Here is a 17,645-nt window from a genome sequence, read left to right on the forward strand (position 1 = left end):
CTGTGAGATGGGAGGCATCTGTCCCCTGGTAGATGGGATACCCACAAACTCCAGCACAAGGCCTCTTGCTCCAGGCCAGTTTAAGACACTTGGTGCCTTAAGTCTTCTCCAGGTGTTTTTGGGTTGCACTGAAGCCTTGGGGATTATCGGTCTTACAGATGGGACAGATACCGTGGAGCAGGGTAGACAGGAGGAGGGCCCTGAGGCTCTTCTGGGAAAGCAGGCATTGCCTTTTCCACTTGAACTGCCTGCCCCATTGCATGCTGGGCCCTTTTCAGGCCCTGGAGCTGCACCGTGGGTGGAAAAACAGGGTCTTGATGGACCATCTGCAGCACATGACATCTGCAGAAGAGGGGCTGGGTTGTAGAAAGGGGTGTGGTGAGCGTGGATACCCAGGAGACTGGAGGGAGAGGGGTCTCTGGTGCTGAGGAGGAGTAAGCTCCTCTGAGGAGGTGACTGAGAACCAGCAGCTCACGAGTGATAGTAGTGCTGGGGCAGATGTTCAGGACACCTTTCTGGGCTGCAGGTTGCCGAGGGTCAAAGGTCATGCACACTCAGAAGGACAGCATCTGTAAAGTCCAGTAGGTCACAAGTGTGCCACGGAGCAGGCATTGGCAGGCATTCATTGTTACTGGTGTGTAAATGGTGTAGCTGCCAATTGAGAAGCCGGGGTCAGGTTCTCAAAAAGCTAAGCAAGGAATCCTCATCCGGTTCAGCCAGCCACATGGGGAATCTGGACACCACAGGACAACTGAAGGTAGAAAGGGGTCCAAGTGCTTAGTGACGATGGATGGGTAAATAGAAAAACCAAGCGAAGTACAGAGAGGTGGGTTGGAGAGATGGCTCAGAGGTCAAGAGCACACACGGCTCTCCCAGAGGACCCAGCACTCACATCAGACGAGTCACAGCTACTTGTAACATCAGCTCCAGGGCAAACTACGCTCTCTTCTGGCCTCGTCAGACACTGAGCTCGTGTGCACAAAGTCACACACACATTAATAAAAGCAACTGTAGGAGGCTGGAGAGATGGCTCAGTGGTTAAGAGGACCACCTGCTCTTCCAAAGGTCCTGAGTTCAATTCCCAGCAACCACATGATGGCTCATAAAAGCAACTGTAAATCTTCAGAAATAAAAGGAGGGCTCTGTAAGCAAGGGAATAGTATACAGCTTTACAGAGGAAGAGAGACTCATTCATTCGTTTGTTTGTTCGTTCATTCATTATTTTATTCATTCTTTTAGTTTTTTGAGACATGGTCTCTCTGTGTAGCCTTGACTGTCCTGGACTCGCTTTGTAGACCAGGCTGGCCTCGAACTCACAGGGATCTGCCTGCTTCTGCCTCCCCGAGTACTAGGATTACAGGCATGCGTCACCCGTATCTGGTGTCTGTCTGCCTGTCTTTTTCCTTTCTTTCTTTCCTCCTCCTCTTCCTCCTTTTTTTTTTTTTTTTTTTTTTGAGATAGGGTCTCAATATATAGTCCCCAGGCTGGCTTCAAACTCATGATCCTCCTGCATCAGCTTTTTCCGAGTGCTGGGATAGCTGCTACAGAGGAGAGAATTCTCGCTCATGTTGTAACGTGAATGAACCCTGGAGTCAGATTCTGAGAGAAGGCAGGATGGCTGCGGTATGATTTTGTTTACAGGAGCCCCTAGAGTACACAGGTGGCGAGGCTGGAGGATTGGGATGCTGGAGGGGCATAGGGAGGGGGTTGAGTAGAGTGTTGAATGGGGACAGGGTCTCACTCAGAAGGACAGATGGGAGGTGGTCTGTGGCCTTTGGTGGGGACAGTTGCCCAAAGCCGTGGGTGTACTTAACATCATTAGAATGCATGCTTAAAAAAAAAAAAAAAAAAAAAAAAAAAGGCCTCGCCTTTAATCCCAGCACTTCAGAGGCAGAAGCAGGCAGATCTCTGAGTTCGAGGCCAGCCTGGACAACAGAGTGAGTTCCAGAACAGCCAGGGCTACACAGAGAAACCCTGTCTCAATCAATCAATCAATAGTCCAAGTCTGGAGGCTTCAATCAACCAGCTATGGCTGGTTTTCCCCTGAAGGGACAAGGGTCACAGCCCTCCTTACTCTGATTTGTAGATGGAGAACTCAGTGGCCGTGGTGGCTCTGTCCCAACCTGATGAATGTCTTAGAAAAGCCCAGTTCCCTGGAACTGCGGCCCTGAGACGATAGCTGGTGCTGCAATCGCTGCCCTTTTCTCTGAGGCTTGGCCGGCCTCTGGCTGCATTTTTGAACCTCAGCCAGCGCTGACCTGGAGGCCTTTGCGGCATCGTCCTCATCAAAGTGTTTATGAATGGGTGTCTTCCTTGGGACAGCCTCATGCCCCAGACCACTGCATGATTTGCCACTGGAAGGGGCCCTGAGGGGACCATGCAGCAGTCTGAGGACCAGGCTGGAGAGAGCTGAGGGTGAGGGTCCTAGCCTCCTAGCCCAGTCCCGTAGTCACGTATGGCCTTGTGTGACTCTGGCTCAGTGGAGAACTCTCACACATTTCTGAATGTTTAAGTCCATAGCTGCTACTGAAGGAATTCTCTAGAAGTCTCTGACAGACCTCTCACCCAGTCTAGAGTCAGGGCCACCTTCTCTGAGAGGGAGGTTGGACTCTCTACTCCTCATGTGTTTCTAGTGGGGTAGGAGGCAAAGGGGTTTTAGGTGGGCAACAACACAGTCAGCTGTGTGTGTCAACTGCATGTAAGACATGTGGCTGTCAGGAAGCAGAGACAGGAAGATCATGGGTGTGAGGCCAGCCTGAGCCACATACGGACGCGCAAGCTAGCCTAGGTTATATAACCTGGCCAAAAAACTACGAGAAAAGGTGCCCGTTCACCACTTGGCTTGGCCCCTTGGTAAATGATAGCCATTGTCATTAGCCTGACACATTGAGACCAGAATAAAGAAACAGGGGCTCCCAGAATCCTTTAGGGGCACCTGGAAGGTAACCTGTCCCTTCACTTTTTTTTTTTTTTTTGAGACAGGCTCTTGCCATGGCTTTGGCTGTCAAAGTCACAGCAATCCTTTTGCCTTCGCCTGCTAAGTGCAGGGATTACAGGTATGAATTTCCACACCCAGCCCTCCGTTGGCTTCTTGCTGCACGGGTTGGTTTGACCTAAACTGAGCTGGCTTCTGCATTGACTTGCATCTGTGCTTTCAGAGTGGGCCCCTGACCTAGCTCTGCAGTGGCTCCTTGCAGCTCGGCCTGAGGCTGGTGAGATGCATACAAGTCATAGCTGGTTGCCTCTTCTTGCTGGGTCACGTCCTGAGCAGACTGGTCCCTGTTCGGTGGGCTCCAGATTAGGGCCGCGATGGGAGCGTTCGAGAACATCACTATGATGTTTGCTGATGTTTTCACCTTTCTGAGCGACACCTAGGATTGAGCGACCGACTGCAGATGGGTGGGAGTGGGCGACAGGCGTCGGTATTCTGCTTTAATGGCCGTTTCCCAGTGATGCCGCCCTGCGGGGCTCCCTGCAAGAGTATGGTGTCACCACCACATGCCAGCAAGCGCATGTGTGATGCCATGAGCGCTCCCCCTCTCACACCCCTGAGTCATACAGATTAGGAATCCTCTTCTACCCTCACAACCATTTCCCTGAGGACAGAATCCAGTTTGATTAACTGTGCCTCATAGTGCTAAGTACCAGTTTGGGGCCTTGGGGGTGCGTGGGCAGGCTGGAGTGAATAAAAATGCGTGACTAGATTCATGAGCAAACGTGAATGAATGAATGAATGAATGAATGAATGAATGAATGAATGAACGAACGAATGAGTGAATGAATGAGTGAGTGAATGAATGAATGAGTGAGTGAGTGAATGAATGAATGAGTGAATGAATGAACGAGTGAGTGAATGAGTTCTCAGCCTGTGCTGTTCTAGGTTGGGGCTGAGTGGGAGTGTCAGTGGGTGCAACACCCCATGAGCTGTGGGGTTAGGGCTAGAGGGTAGGATGCCTGTAGGCTGCATCCCTGGCTAGACCCCACATAGTTTGAAAACAAGAAACAGAAATGAGGCACTTGAGACTAACCTTGGTGATATCTGACCGGAGTTGAGAACAGGAGTGGGAGTGGGAGCAGGGACCAAGGAAGCAGATAGCTACTTGTCACCTCGGAGACAAATCTCTGGATGCGTCTGCGGAGGACCCACCCTAAGTGCTGGACCAGATAAAAGGAGAGGGTGAGCTGGGCCCTAACATTCATTCATCTGTCTCTGCTCGCTGACTATGGACTCTGCTCCCATTCCCTTTCTAAAATCTCTTCTGGTATGTATGTATGTATGTATGTATGCATGTATGTATGTATGTATGTACAAAGCCAGGGGCCTGTGCACATGCCACTCAAGTGCTCTGATGTTAATACCCAGCCCCTGAGACTTGAGAATTGGATTTTCTATCAGAGCCTGGGAAAAACCACTGCTCAACAGCAGCTTGTTAAACAGTAAGTAGGCCCCAGAACAAGAGCTGACCCGACGAGCCTTCCATAGGCCTCACCCACTGACAGCTGCCCGTAGTCTGGTCCAGACTGGTATACAGATCTGCTCTGTGTTCGGCACGTGGAGGTCCTTTGGGATCAGGAAGAGTGTGGCTCAGTGATTGACATGTACACAGGTGCCCATGTGTCTGTGTCCAGTCCTGACGCAGCCCATGAGCTGGAGCAGCTCTCACCACCATTGTCCCCTGAGAAACCACTGGCAGTGAAGATGCTTTTGACAGATCCCAGGTCCTGATGTTACCCTGGAGGGACAGCAAGGGACCCACCAGGGACTCTTTGATGGAGCCTGCTGAGTCCTCTTCCCTGGGCTCTGAGTTTTATATCTGAACAGGCTCCCTGTCCTGTCCAGCTGGGTCAAGGGCTCGTATCTTGAGGACACCTTCCCTCCTCTGTTCCTAAAATGTGTCTGCTTGTACCTGTGTGTCACAAGAGCAGAAACCAAAGTTTTCCCATAGCCTGAGGGAGCCACCCTTCCCTTTGACGTCTAGGGAACAGTCTAGCACGTGACTATGCAACCCCAGCTGCATTGGTATCACTCTTGTATATTAGGCTACTGTAGCAAAACTCTTGAAAACATTTATGGGCAGCCTGTGGGTGGATGCTCACATTTCCCCCAGGGTAACACCGGAGTGGACTACCACGTCACGGTGACCAGGTATTTGGCTCCAGCAGGCAAAGCGATGACGCCAACACACACTCCCCACCAGCATTGCGTGCATATTCTGATTGCCCCACATCCTTGTCAACGCTTGTGATTATCAGTGTTTCTCATTTTACGAAGTCGTAGGTCACCAGGTCTTTGTGTAGGGCTTTCGGTCTCAAAGCTGCATCATGATTCCCGGTGGCTGTGTAGCTCTCCCCACAGGACTGAATTTCCAGATTGGGGTGGGGTGTAGGGGTGAGGGGCAAGAGGTTGTCGCTGAAGCCACAGGAACTTTTGATGTGGGTAGGGTGTGATGGGGGAGGGGCTGTTTTCTTTTTTTTTTTCTTTTTACAAACAATGGTCCTGTCCAATTTCTTCACTGCTGTGGTTCAGGCCTGGCACACAGCCTGTTTTGCACTGGGGGCTCAGCAGAGGCTGTGTTGGTGCTGGGAACTGAACCTAGGTCTTCTGCAAGAGCAGCCAGTGCTTTTAACCACTGAGCTATCTCTCCAGCCATGTTTGATATGTGGTGTCTCCAAGCCTTAGGCTAGATTTTCCCTTGTGGCCCATCTCTCCCTGTATGCATGGCACCTCACAGGGCTGGTACATGACTGAATGACTGGCCAGGAGCAGGCAGGGTCTACCTCAAGCCAGATCCAGGCCTGGTGAACCCATTGGCAATGACTAGAACTGTTTTTTTGTTTGTTTTGTTTTGGTTTTTTTTGGGTGAGGGGATTGGAGACAGGGTTTCTCTGTGTAGCCCTGGCTGTCCTGGAACTAGCTCTGGGGAGCAGGTTGGCTTTCAGACTCAGAGATCTGCTTGCCTCTGCTTCCTGAGTGCTGGGATTAAAGGTATGCGCCACCACAGACCTGCCAGAACTGTCTTTGAACCAACCTGAATTGTTGTTTGCTGTGATTCCTAGGAGAGGAGAAGTTGGGTTTTGCAATTTCTTAAGTAGATTAATGATGGATTGCTTTATGAAATACCTGAGCTGAGCCGCTGGGAAGGGCCGGGAGAGGCTGGGAACAGTGTCTTGAAGATCTTGTGTGGTCCTGTGTGGAGACAGAGCCTGGGTGAGCCTCCATCTCTGTGATCTTTACAGGACAGAGACCTCCGGGCCTGCTGTGTGTGCCTGCGATAAACGATCAGACTCCATGACGTGAAGTGGGTTGAGTATCTTGTTACCCACACAGAGGGTCCCTCAGGTCCCTATTACTTCAGGTGGGGGCCTTGAGCAGCTCCCTCTCTTCTTGTTTTTCTTTTGCCAGGAGTCTCTAGCATCCAGGGGTGTTTGTCTCCTGCTGGCTTTAGCTGAGAATCACCTCGGCCAACAAAGTGCCCGCTAACCCCAAGGCCATCCATGTGTTCTCTCTCGTGTGGCTTGCCCAGAGCCTACCTCAGGCTCAAAGCATTTGGTTATCTGTTGCTCACCCAATCCTGCTCTGGAAAGCAGCTGGCTTATTTTCTAATGTACCCTGCACCCAGGTCACCCATGGACACGCAACACATGCCTCATATTTGGGGTACAAGCAAATGATTGGAACACACAAGCTTTTGTTGTCCAGAACATGGAGGTTGCTCTAGTCTTTCTGTCTCTCAGGCACTTGAAGTGCATTCTGGGGGTCCCCAAGGCTTACAGAGCGGGATTGAGGTAGCGTATGGCTCCCCACAGAGGAGGAAGCCCCAGTGTATCTGTTGGTGTTACTGTAATGAAAGACCGAGGCTCGACCTATGTCCAATGACACTACTCCACACTGCTGAGCATTTAGGGAAGCAGCCGTGGGCAGAGAGATCACAGAGTGAGGGGGACAAGAAGCCAAAGAAAGTCTGCACCGCATAGCCCTTTCCCTAAGGCTTCGTGTTGGAGTTCAGCGATGACCCTCCCAGCCTGGCTTTGTGCATGGGTTCTGGGGGTCAAAGCCGGGGCGCCTTATACTTATGAAGCAAGCACTTTTCGGCAGAGCCATCTTCCCAACCTTCAGAACTCTGTCTCCAGATCACACTATGTCAAAGGTGCCCACAAGGATGCCAGGCCCTCTGAGGGATCGTTTCCCACACTGGTGGATTATGGCTATCCAGAATTAGCCTGAGCTCTTTCCTCAGAGTCCTCTGAGGTCCTGCCAGGTGCCTAGCGCTGTCCAGAGTTCACGGATGCAGTGGGAGCATCAGCGGTGGGGGCAGTGGGGGCGGTGGGGTTTATGGCCTGGCAAGGAGTCCTAAGCACAATACACAGGATGAGTTCCTTAACATAATCGGGAAAGCAAGGAGTGCCGAGGAAAAAACAAGAGTCAGCTCAGGATGGGCTGGGTGGGCTTTCCTGAGCACAGGCACAGGCTCCCAGGAGGCCTTGCCTATGAGGCTTCCTCCGCAAACAGTGAATGCAGGAGGAATAACTTGTGCAGGCGCCCGGGTGAGTGTGTGAGCATGCAAGGTAGGGCAAGGCTGCTAGGCTGGGCTGATAGGGTGATTGAGGCAGTAGAAGGACACAGGGGCCAGACAAGAAAAGGCTCGTAGGTCAGTGTTAACATGGTAAAATGTATAATTTTTAAATTAAAAAAAACAAAAACAAAAAAACCAAACACATTTTGGTGGTGGCGGGGATGGGCATACGTATGCCAGAGCACGTGCAGAGGACAGAGGACAATTTGTTAGAGTCGGTTCTTTCCTTCTGACATGTGGGTCCCAGGGACCCCCCAGCTCTAGTCCTCAGGTGTGGGGATAAGCACCTTTACCCAGCCACAATCTGAAAGGTGTTGGGCCCTGAGCATCAGATAAGGGCCAGCCACACACACCCCACAGGCATTCCCCACACTGATCAACTGTGACACCCCAACCGCCCGCTCTCAGAGGGGGGAACCTCCCACAACTCCATGGTTTTGAGTAAGACTCTGGCTAGTCTCCTATGTCCACAAAGAGCCAAGCAAGACCACCGGGGAGCGTGCCCTGCCAGCTCTCCCGAGAACCCTCTGGGTGTGGAAGAGAGCCAGTGTGTTCCAGAAGAGGGCCTGCAGGTACTTCTCCACACCTCTGGTGGCCTCTTGCACCTTGGGAATTCCTCTAGGGCAGACTTTCCAAACGGTTGGATATGATCTTTCTGATATGTGTTGTGACATCCCCAGGGTGTGTGGGCGATTGGCATTTAAAACATGGTGTGTCTGTGTGTGTGTGTGTGTGTGTGTGTGTGTGTGTGTGTGTGTGTGTGTTGGTGGGGTGCCAGAGAAATGGTGCAGAGGTTAAGAGGAATGAGTGTGGGGGGTGGACAAGTGTGCGCTGATGCCTGAAGAGAGTGTTGGATCTCCTGGAAGCTGGAATTAGTTGTGAGCCACCTGATGTAGGCGCTAGGAACTAAATCCAGTCTCTTAACCACTGAGTCACCTCTCCAGCTGCTCCCCCTCCCCCAAACAAACAAATAAATAAAAGTCTTAAACACTGTAAGATCCAGGTGTAATGATATCCTGGGACCCCTGTAATCCAGGCACTGGAGAGGTAGAAGCAGGAACATCAGGAGTTCAAGGCCATCTCCAGCCACATAGAAGGTTCAAGGCTAGCCTGGGCTACATGAGACCTCATCACATACAAAGAACCCAAAAACCACTCAAGAGGGACAGGGTGGAACATGGGACCAGAAACACTGCCATTGAAGTGGCGGTCATTTTGTGCTGGGGAGGTTGCCCTGGGTGACAAGCAGCATTTGGAAACTGGTATTCTGACTCCTGTGCCAGATAGGGACTTCTTGTTGCACAGATATGATCAAAAGTGCACACAGCTACCCGGGGGTGGGGGTGGGGGTGGGGGACTCCCCAGGCTGCATATCCCTCACCTATTTCTGAGAAATTGTATCCTATCTAACTTTACAGTTGATCTTTTTCATATTATGGGTGAATTTCTGTTTGGGTATACAACTTAAGGTCCAGTAAGATGGCTCAGTGGGTGAAGGCGCTTGCTGCCAAGCCTGATGGCCTGAGTTTGATCCCTGGGGCCCACATGGTAGAAGGAGAGAACCAAGTCCTGCAAATCGTGCACACGTGTGCCCTGGCGTGTGCGAGCCCACACATACACCCGTATACACGGAATAAGTAACTGCAATGATTTTTTAAAAAAAAAGAAAACCTTTGTGGAGACATGCCAGCCTCGTCTGTTCTGGAACTTTGCACAGTAGGACTCACAGCCTGAGTGTTTCTTGCTTCTGCCCTTTCTGCCGCAGTAGTACTACGCTGCAGCATTCCAGTCAGTCCCTTTCTCTTTTTGAGACAGGGTTTTATGTAGCCCAGGCTATCCTTGAACTTACTATGTAGCTGAGGCTGACCTTGAACTCGGAATCCTCCTACTTCTGCTTCTGGAGGGCTGGGGTGAGAGGTGTGGGTCGCTGGGCTTGCTTTGTTCTGTGCCGGGGAGGGAACTGATTTAATACAGCAGCTCACACGCACGGAGTCATGAGCTCCCGTGGGGCTTGTCCCATGTTGCCAGCGGCAGGTTAGGAATCTCCCAGCAGTTCTCCAGATGTTTCCTAGAGCCTCATTTTACAAACACCCCTGTCATGGGTAGGCACGGAGCCCTGCACGCTCTCACAGCTGGCCAGCCTTTGCTGGAACACTCTCTTGGGACCTTTTCCTGGCACGGCCTGTTTTGTCTCTGTTTTGTTCTCTTGCTACGGTGCAGCCACGCTGGCCTCAGCAAGTCGGCCAACCTTCTGCCTCAGCTGCCTGAGTGCTAAGGTGACGCTCGGTTCTTAATCCTTTTTTTTCAGTTTGTCTACTTTTGTCGTGGTGACAGCGATCGAACCCAGGACCTTGCACATGCTAGGCAAGCTCTCTGCCGCTGAGCTGCACCTTCAGCACTTGTGTGCACTCTCTTTTATTGTATTTATGCTATGTTTATTTATTCTTTAAGAATCACAATATTCATACAATGTATTCCTATGAAATAGACTTACTACTCCTCCCAGATCCATCTACAGGCCATTCCTAACTTTATATCCATTTTTTTTTGCAGAGGGGGAGGGGTTTTGGTTTTGTTTTTCCTTTGAGACAGGATCTCACTACGCAGCTCTGGCTGGCCTCAAATTCACAAACATCCTCCTGCCTTTGTTTGCTGAGTGTTGGGGGTAAAAGTGTGCCCTACCACATCCAGAGCTTTCTTTTTTCCTTTTCTTCTTTCCTTAGTAACCCACTCAGCCGGCGGTAGTGGCGCACGCCTATAATCCCAGCACTCGGGAGGCAGAGGCAGGTGGGTTGCTGTGGGTTCAAGGCCAGCCTGGTCTACAAAGTGAGTCCAGGACAGCCAAGGCTACACAGAGAGACCCTGTCTCAAAAAAGCCAATAAATAAATAAATAAATAACCCACTCAATCCAATTACTGTGGCCCATATACACAGAGGTAAGGGGGCAGTTTTATACTATGTCCATTTAGCAAATAGTAGTATATTCACCCCCGGGGCCTGTGAGCTCTCGGCCATTGGTTCTCAGCCAGATTTATAGTACCAGGCATGTTTTTTCATCCTGTAGAGAAGGCCTTAAGTTCATTCAGAAAGTGGCTGGTTATCCCCATAACATTCATGCCACTAATGCACCCATGGGTATATCTTACCAGGCTGGTGAGCTGCAGGGTAGCTTTCAGAGGTCAGAACTGGGTGAGACTATTGGTGGATGCTTCTGCCCCAGCAATCTGCATAGCACCTTCCTGCACTGTGAAACCTGAGTAGAGGAGAGGAGGCTTCCAGGTCAACACCAGCTTTATTTCTCCAAGTCCTGTGATCAAAGTGTGTGGTGTTGTCAGCAACAGGGTCTTACCATCAAGTTCTGGGGCAACCAAGAGCAATGGTGGCAACCTGTATTGTTTGTGATCACAGGTGACAGTGTGATCCCTGGGTCCTGTCTGATCCAGTCACTGTTCCTTGAAACAACGACTCTCACTTAAACCTTCCAGTGGTCGGTGAGATAGGGACACTGTGCTTGGCCCATGGCAAAACCTCTTATGTCGCCAGGGTAAAGTGACTGTAACAGTCGTCGCCTGTCACGACGTCACTGGGGCCATGGTGTTGGCTAAGAAAGGGAAGTGCAGTACAGGGGGGCAAGGTCTGGCATGTGGTACCCAGACATACCCCGCCTTCGGCTGCCAGTCTCCTGAAAGTCTTTCTGTGCCAGATGTTCAGGCCGTGGGTGACCAGCAGCCACAGCTGTAGGAAGGTGTGAGGGGCCTCTCCTCTCCTAGGTGGGGGATTCATACTTTGCTTGAGTCCCAGGGGGGATTAGGCGAGACCCAGTGGTGGCTTCAGTGACTGCAGCCTTGTAGTATACAAGAACAAAGCCGGGCCCAGAGAGGCAAGGTAGGCCTGAGAAAGCGTGACCCAGTGTCTGCCTGCCTTGCAGTCCACCCCGACATGGGGCTGGACCTGACCTGCCAGCTCTGCCTTGACACCTCCTCTGGGGCCACTGCTTGTTGTTTCTGGCTGTTTGCGGACAGTGGGGTGGTTGTCCTCATCCTGGCAGGCCTAGTTCAGAGACAGTCAAAAGTGACGTAAGCTGCCTAGGACCTGGCTTTTGAACATTGCTGTCTCTGAGAAGCTGGGGGTGGTGGCTCTTGGCTCAGTGGCAGAGGCCAGCGGTCAGGGGATGGCCCACCTCTTTATTCTAGCCTTTGAGAAAATTGGCAATTCTCTTTTGAGACAGAGTCTCATTCACCACGTATTTCAGGCTGGCCCCAGAGTTAGCAGCTTTCTGCTTCAGCAGCCCAAGTGCAGGATGACAGAACCAGGGCTGCCTACATGCTAGGAGAGCACTGAGCCACACCCCTGGCCCTGCTTCCTTTTTTTCTGTCCCTCGCAGCTGGTCCCTGCCAAGAATCCAGCCCTGTCCCTCTCCCTGCTCTCTGAATAAGCCACACAGCGCTGGCTTCCCCTCAATGCATAGATCCTGAGTTACCAAATTCCCCTGATTTGATAAAAGCTCCACAAGGCTGGAGGAGACAGTCTGCCTACTTCCCACTCCTGTCTGGCACTCCTGGAACCCCATCTGTCAAAAGTAGCTGCCCAGCCGGGCATGGTGGCACCTGTCTTTAATCCCAGTACTCGGGAGGCAGAGGCAGGCAGATCGCTGTGAGTTCGAGGCCAGCTGATCTACAAAGCAAGTCCAGGACAGCCGAGGCTACATAGAGAAACCCTGTCTCGGGAAAAAATAAATGGGTAAAGGGATGAGGGAGTAAACAAATAAAAAAGTGAAATGAAATAAATGAATGAATGAATGAATGAATGAATGGCTTACCGGATGAGTGATTAACTGAATGAATGGAAGTGGAAATGCCACTGAGTCATAGCCACCTATCCAGGGCTCCAGCTGTAGGAGCACCTCCCCTGAGGAGCACTGTCTTAGCCAGTGTTCTGTTCTGCTGTGAAGAGATGTCATGACCAAGACACCCCTTATAAAAGAAAGCATTTAACTGGGGGCCTTGTTTACAGTTTTGGAGGCTTGGTCCATTATCCTCATGGCAGGGGGCATGGGAGCAAGTAAAATGGTGATCTTGGTGCCTTACAGAGAGAGACAGACAGATGGACCAACAGACTATAGGAACACACCGATGAGGACACCCCTCCTCTGACGAAGACAATCCTTCCAAGCAGTTCACCCACTAGGGACTGAGCGTGCAAATCTATGAACCCTGTGGGGGAGGGTCCCATTCAGATCACCACAATCATCCTTCCGGATGAGCCTTGGAGGTCCTTGGCACAGGGCAGCCTCCAGGCAGCTGGTGCAGAGCCATAAAGTGGGCGAAGCTCCTCCTCACGCTCTCCTTCTGTCTCCTCACAGAATGTCCGCATAGACCCCAGCAGCGTAGCCTTCGGGATGTGGAAGGAGATCCCCATCCCCTTCTACCTGTCCGTCCACTTCTTCGAGGTGGTCAACCCCAACGAGATCCTCCAGGGCGAGAAGCCAATAGTGCGGGAGCGTGGACCCTATGTCTACAGGTGAGGCCAGGCCGGCATGGGGGTGGGGCTGGGGCGGTGGAGTGCTAATGTGCATCTATATATGTCACCGTGGAGGAGGCACAGAGGACCCAAGAGGGCACCAACTGGGCAAAATGGCTGCTATTCAGTCAGAAAAATCAGACAAAGGTATAGAAGTAAAACCAGTTAACATGGCACCTTAGTGGGGGGCAGGGGCTGGAGAGATGGCTCAGTGGTTAAGAGCACTGTCTGCTCTTCCAAAGGACCCGGGTTCAATTCCCAGCCACCACATGGCAGCTCATAACTGCCTGTAATTCTAGTTCCCATGGCTCTGACACCCTCACGCTAAAATAAAATTAAATAAATTATTAAAAAAAAAAAAAAAAGAGCCGCGGGCTGGGCGTGATGGTGGCGCACTCCTTTAATCCCAGCACTCGGGAGGCAGAGGCCAGTGGGTCGCTGTGAGTCCAAGGCCAGCCTGGTCTACAAAGTGAGTCCAGGACAGCCGAGGCTATGCAGAGAATCCCTGTCGAGGGAAAAAAAAAAGTGAGCCTCAAGCGAACAGGGAGGTGACTAAGAATGGAGGGAGCTTGTGTCTTAATTGACATGGCCTGTGTGGGCCTGTGTGAGAAGGAGACAGGAGGACCTGGGACTGTGGGATAAGCGATGAAAGGTCCTGAGGCAAACAGCGAGGACACCAGCTTATGGTACAGGTCCCCTGCGGCTGAGAGGTGCAGGGCCTGGGGCTTGCCTGCTAGCCAGCTACCCTCCTTGATTTCTTGTGGATGCAGTAGAAGGGCAAAGCTTGAGCCTCCAGAGATAGAGAGACTCATTCAGCGGTGCCAGTCCCAATGCTGGCCTCTCATGGTTAAAACTGCGGACTCTGGGAGTGGCTGCCTAGTCCTCCATCCTTGGACGGGCAGTTTCCTTTTATTTCTCCACACGCCCGTTTCCTCGTCTGTGAGATGGAGATCATAGTCCCCACTGTGGGTGGGTTCAGGGACCAGATGAGATGGTTAGTTTGCACTCTTAGCACAGTACCTTGGACGCTAACGGTCAGTTAGCGCTGGCTGTGTGGATATCTGCTTGGTGCTGGTGGTCAAGTGGGGTGGGAGATGTGGGGATTCGGAGTTCTTTCTGGAGGGGTTCAGAGAGCCTTGTGGCTGGTGAGGGGGAGCAGAGAAGGGCCGGCTGGTGGTGGCTGTGATATGGGCTATACAGAGGAGTGTATAGACAAGAGGCAGCAAGCTTGATTGGTTGGCCTTGATGCTATTGGGTATCAGTGCACCAACACTCTGCGGTCCCTGACTCCCAGGGTGTGCTGGGAGCTGATGGGAGCATCCATGTGGCCTCTCCCAGACCCAGCTGATTCAATGTCTCTCTACAGGGAGTACAGACAAAAGATCAACATCACTTTCAACGACAATGACACTGTGTCCTTCCAGGAGCACCGCAGCCTCTACTTCCAGCCAGACAGGTCCCAGGGCTCAGAGAGTGACTACATTGTACTGCCTAACATGCTGGTCCTGGTGAGGCTGTGGCCCTGTGTCGACCTTATGCCAACCCCATTTCCTCCCCTGCTTAGCCTCCAGGGATCCCTGAGCAAGAGCCACCTCAGCCCCACTGTCTCCATAGTGACCACCCCATTTTCTTCATTCCTTTATTTCTGTGGGAGCTCCACTGTGGTCCCTGGGAAGCCTGAAGGTTAGCGTTACTAGGGGGCCAGTGTGGCTGGGTCACTCCATCTGGGCAGGTGGGAGTCAGGAAGAGCAGGCATTTATGGAGCACACTGTGATGGAGTTGCTGAGTCAACGCCCTGGTGCATCCTGGGACTCAACTCAAAGCAGGCCCAGCGGTCCAGAGGAGGAAGCAAGAGGGAGGAGAATCTCTGTGAGTTCGAGGCCAGCCTGGCCTACAAAGCGAGTCCAGGACAGCCAAGACTACACAGAGAAACCAGGTCTCAAAACAAATAAACAAACAAGGCAGGGTCGGATCCCATGGTCAGGCACCATAGTTCTGGCTGGAAGTTTGAAGACTGGGTGCAAGGTGGTGGTGGGTAGGGACAGCTAAGACATGATGTCCTCAGGTGAGCATAGCCATTCCCAGTGAAACTAACTTTAAAGATTGAAAATGTGAACTTTGTGTGATTTTTTTTCATACTTTTTGGAAGATTCTTTTGATTCCCTCACCTGCCACCCCCAGCCATAGGAAACTGGAAAACACCAGCTTTCACATAGGTGACAGACAGAGAGAGGTGCTGGTTTGGCTTTGCCCCTCAGCCAATCCCACATTCATTTTCAGAGGACCAATGGGGCTAGAGGAAGAAATTTTGTTTTTATTTATTATATTATTTATCACCATCATCATCATCATCATCATTTTGAGACAGAGTCACTATGTAGCCCTGGCTGTCCTGCAATGTAAACCAGGCTGGCCTTGCCCTCACAGAAATCGGCCTGCCTCTGCCTCCCAAATGCTGGGACCAAAGGTGTGTTTGCATCACTACATTTGGCACATTTTTTGATGTTAAAAACCAACAGTGATCTGTGCTGGGCCAGCAAGACAGACTCAGTAAGTAAAAGGTACCTGTCACTAAGCCGAAGGATCTGAGTTTAATCTCCAGGGCCCACGTGACTCCCACAAGTTGTCCTTTGACCTCCATACATGTGCTATGGCACCCCTCAATAAATACAATAAAAACCCAGGTTGATTCCTAATAGAGAAGGAAACCTGTGAGTGTTGTGGGGGTGGGGGTGGGGGGCATCACGTGCTCACTGGAAATAACCCAGAAACACCAACCACGTGTTGCCCTGTAAGCAGGAGATTACTTTTGGTTGAGCAGCCGTTGGGGAAAAACCAAGTGCCCAGACGCTCGCTCGGGGATGCAGAGGAAAAGCAAACACAAAAACTGTAAACTCAGCTGCTCTCGGGGAGGGGGGAGGAGGCGTGGGGGGGGCAGGCAAGGAATTTGACCCTGGGTGGCCAGGGGATTGGGTGTTCTGGGATCTCAGCGTTGAGGCAAGGAGGAGACATGAGAAGGTGGGGTGAAGCAGCTGAGGCAGGAGGATGCCGAGTTCCGAGTCAAGCTGGACTACATACTGAGACCTTGTGGTTAAAAAAAGAAGAAGGAAAAAAAAAAAGCACGGAAGAAACCGGGAGTGGTGGCACACTCCTTTAATCTCAGCACTCGGGAGGCAGAGGCAGGTGGAGCGCTGTGAGTTCGAGGCCAGCCTGGCCTACAAAGCAAGTCTAAGACAGCCAAGACAACATAGAGAAACACTGTCTTGAAACCCACCTCCACCCCCACCCCCCAAAAAAAGCATGGAAGAGGAGGCTGCAAGGAGCTGTGGAGGCTTCCTCAGTATGCTGTGTTTCTGGGCTCATGTTCCTTAGAGGGTAGGGTTCACATCCTAGTTATAAACAGGGCCCCCAGATCTTTGCTGGCCCTCTTCTTTGGTAGGCCTGCCCCTAACTTTGGCTTGGGGTGAAGGACAGAATGGGGAACCTCTTTCTCCATGGCCCAGCTCTGCAGAGTGTCTCCTGGTGGGTCCCTGGTTCCTTTCAGGCCTCTGGTGTGGCTCTGCAGCCACAGCAGCTGAGGAAGGGTTCTGTCAATGTCAGGACTGAGTTTCCTGCCTGCCTCTGAGTCCATGTGGACTTTGCTTAGTCTGAACCTTCTTGCGTGTTCGCAAGGGTACATGTTGCTCTGGCAACCAGGACCGGGGAAAGGTCCACACTGAGGGCCTGAGCTCTTTGCCTGAGGTTGGGGGGTAGTGTCCCATCGTGTCCGTCACCCTAACGCCCTGTCTTTGGCTTTCCAGGGGGCTGCAATAATGATGGAGAACAAGCCTTCAACCGTGAAGTTGATGATGACCCTGGGGCTGGCCACCATGGGCCAGCGTGCCTTTTTGAACCGCACGGTTGGCGAGATCCTGTGGGGCTATGAAGATCCCTTTATTAATTTTCTCAACAAATACTTCCCAGGCATGTTACCCATCAAGGGCAAGTTCGGCCTGTTTGCTGAGGTAGGTGTCTTCCATCCACTCAGAGAACTGGGTGTCAGTCAAAGATCCTGACTCAGACCAGCTTAAGCAATATTGGGAAAGTATCAGCTTATATAGCAGGAGACGCCAGGCTTGTATTCAGGTGCGGCTTGACTTAGTTCAGGTGTTGGGGTGGGGTGACTGGGGTTTAGCTTAGAAAGTTGCAGGCTTTGCTGAAGGAGGAGGACTGGATCCTAGCGACACATACCTCAGGTGTCCCCATCCATGCTTCTCACAGATGCTCGCTTATTCTCAATCTTGACCTTTGCTCACCTGAGCTAAGATCTGATCCCTTGCCAGACAGTGATGGCACACGCCTTTAATCCCAGCACTCGAGAGGCAGGCAGATCTCTGTGACTTCGAGGCCAGTCTGATTTATAGGAGCGAGTTCCAGGACAGCCGAGGATACACAGAGAAACCCTGTCTCGAACACCGCCCCCCCCCAAAAAAAGATTACTGACCCTTGGCCCCTTGCTCACTGTGGGGTCTACTGATGGAGTGGGCTTGCAGTGAGGGCCAGAGGCATGG

The 17,645-nt window shown here is 51.8% G+C and overlaps 1 protein-coding gene across 3 annotated transcripts in view; it reads left to right on the top strand.

The window, feature by feature from the left end:
• The window catches only part of Scarb1 (scavenger receptor class B member 1), a 68,363-nt gene that overhangs the window by 25,311 nt on the left and 25,407 nt on the right, over positions 1-17,645 (top strand). For all 3 annotated transcript variants that reach the window (XM_051161433.1, XM_051161434.1, XM_051161431.1), the window contains exons 2-4: positions 12,938-13,095; positions 14,462-14,603; positions 16,896-17,099. In XM_051161433.1, the coding sequence (XP_051017390.1) occupies positions 12,938-13,095; positions 14,462-14,603; positions 16,896-17,099 (504 nt within the window). The remainder of the gene's footprint in view (positions 1-12,937; positions 13,096-14,461; positions 14,604-16,895; positions 17,100-17,645) is intronic.

The sequence above is a fragment of the Acomys russatus genome, chromosome 19, assembly GCF_903995435.1.
Source record: "Acomys russatus chromosome 19, mAcoRus1.1, whole genome shotgun sequence".
NCBI lineage: Eukaryota > Metazoa > Chordata > Mammalia > Rodentia > Muridae > Acomys > Acomys russatus.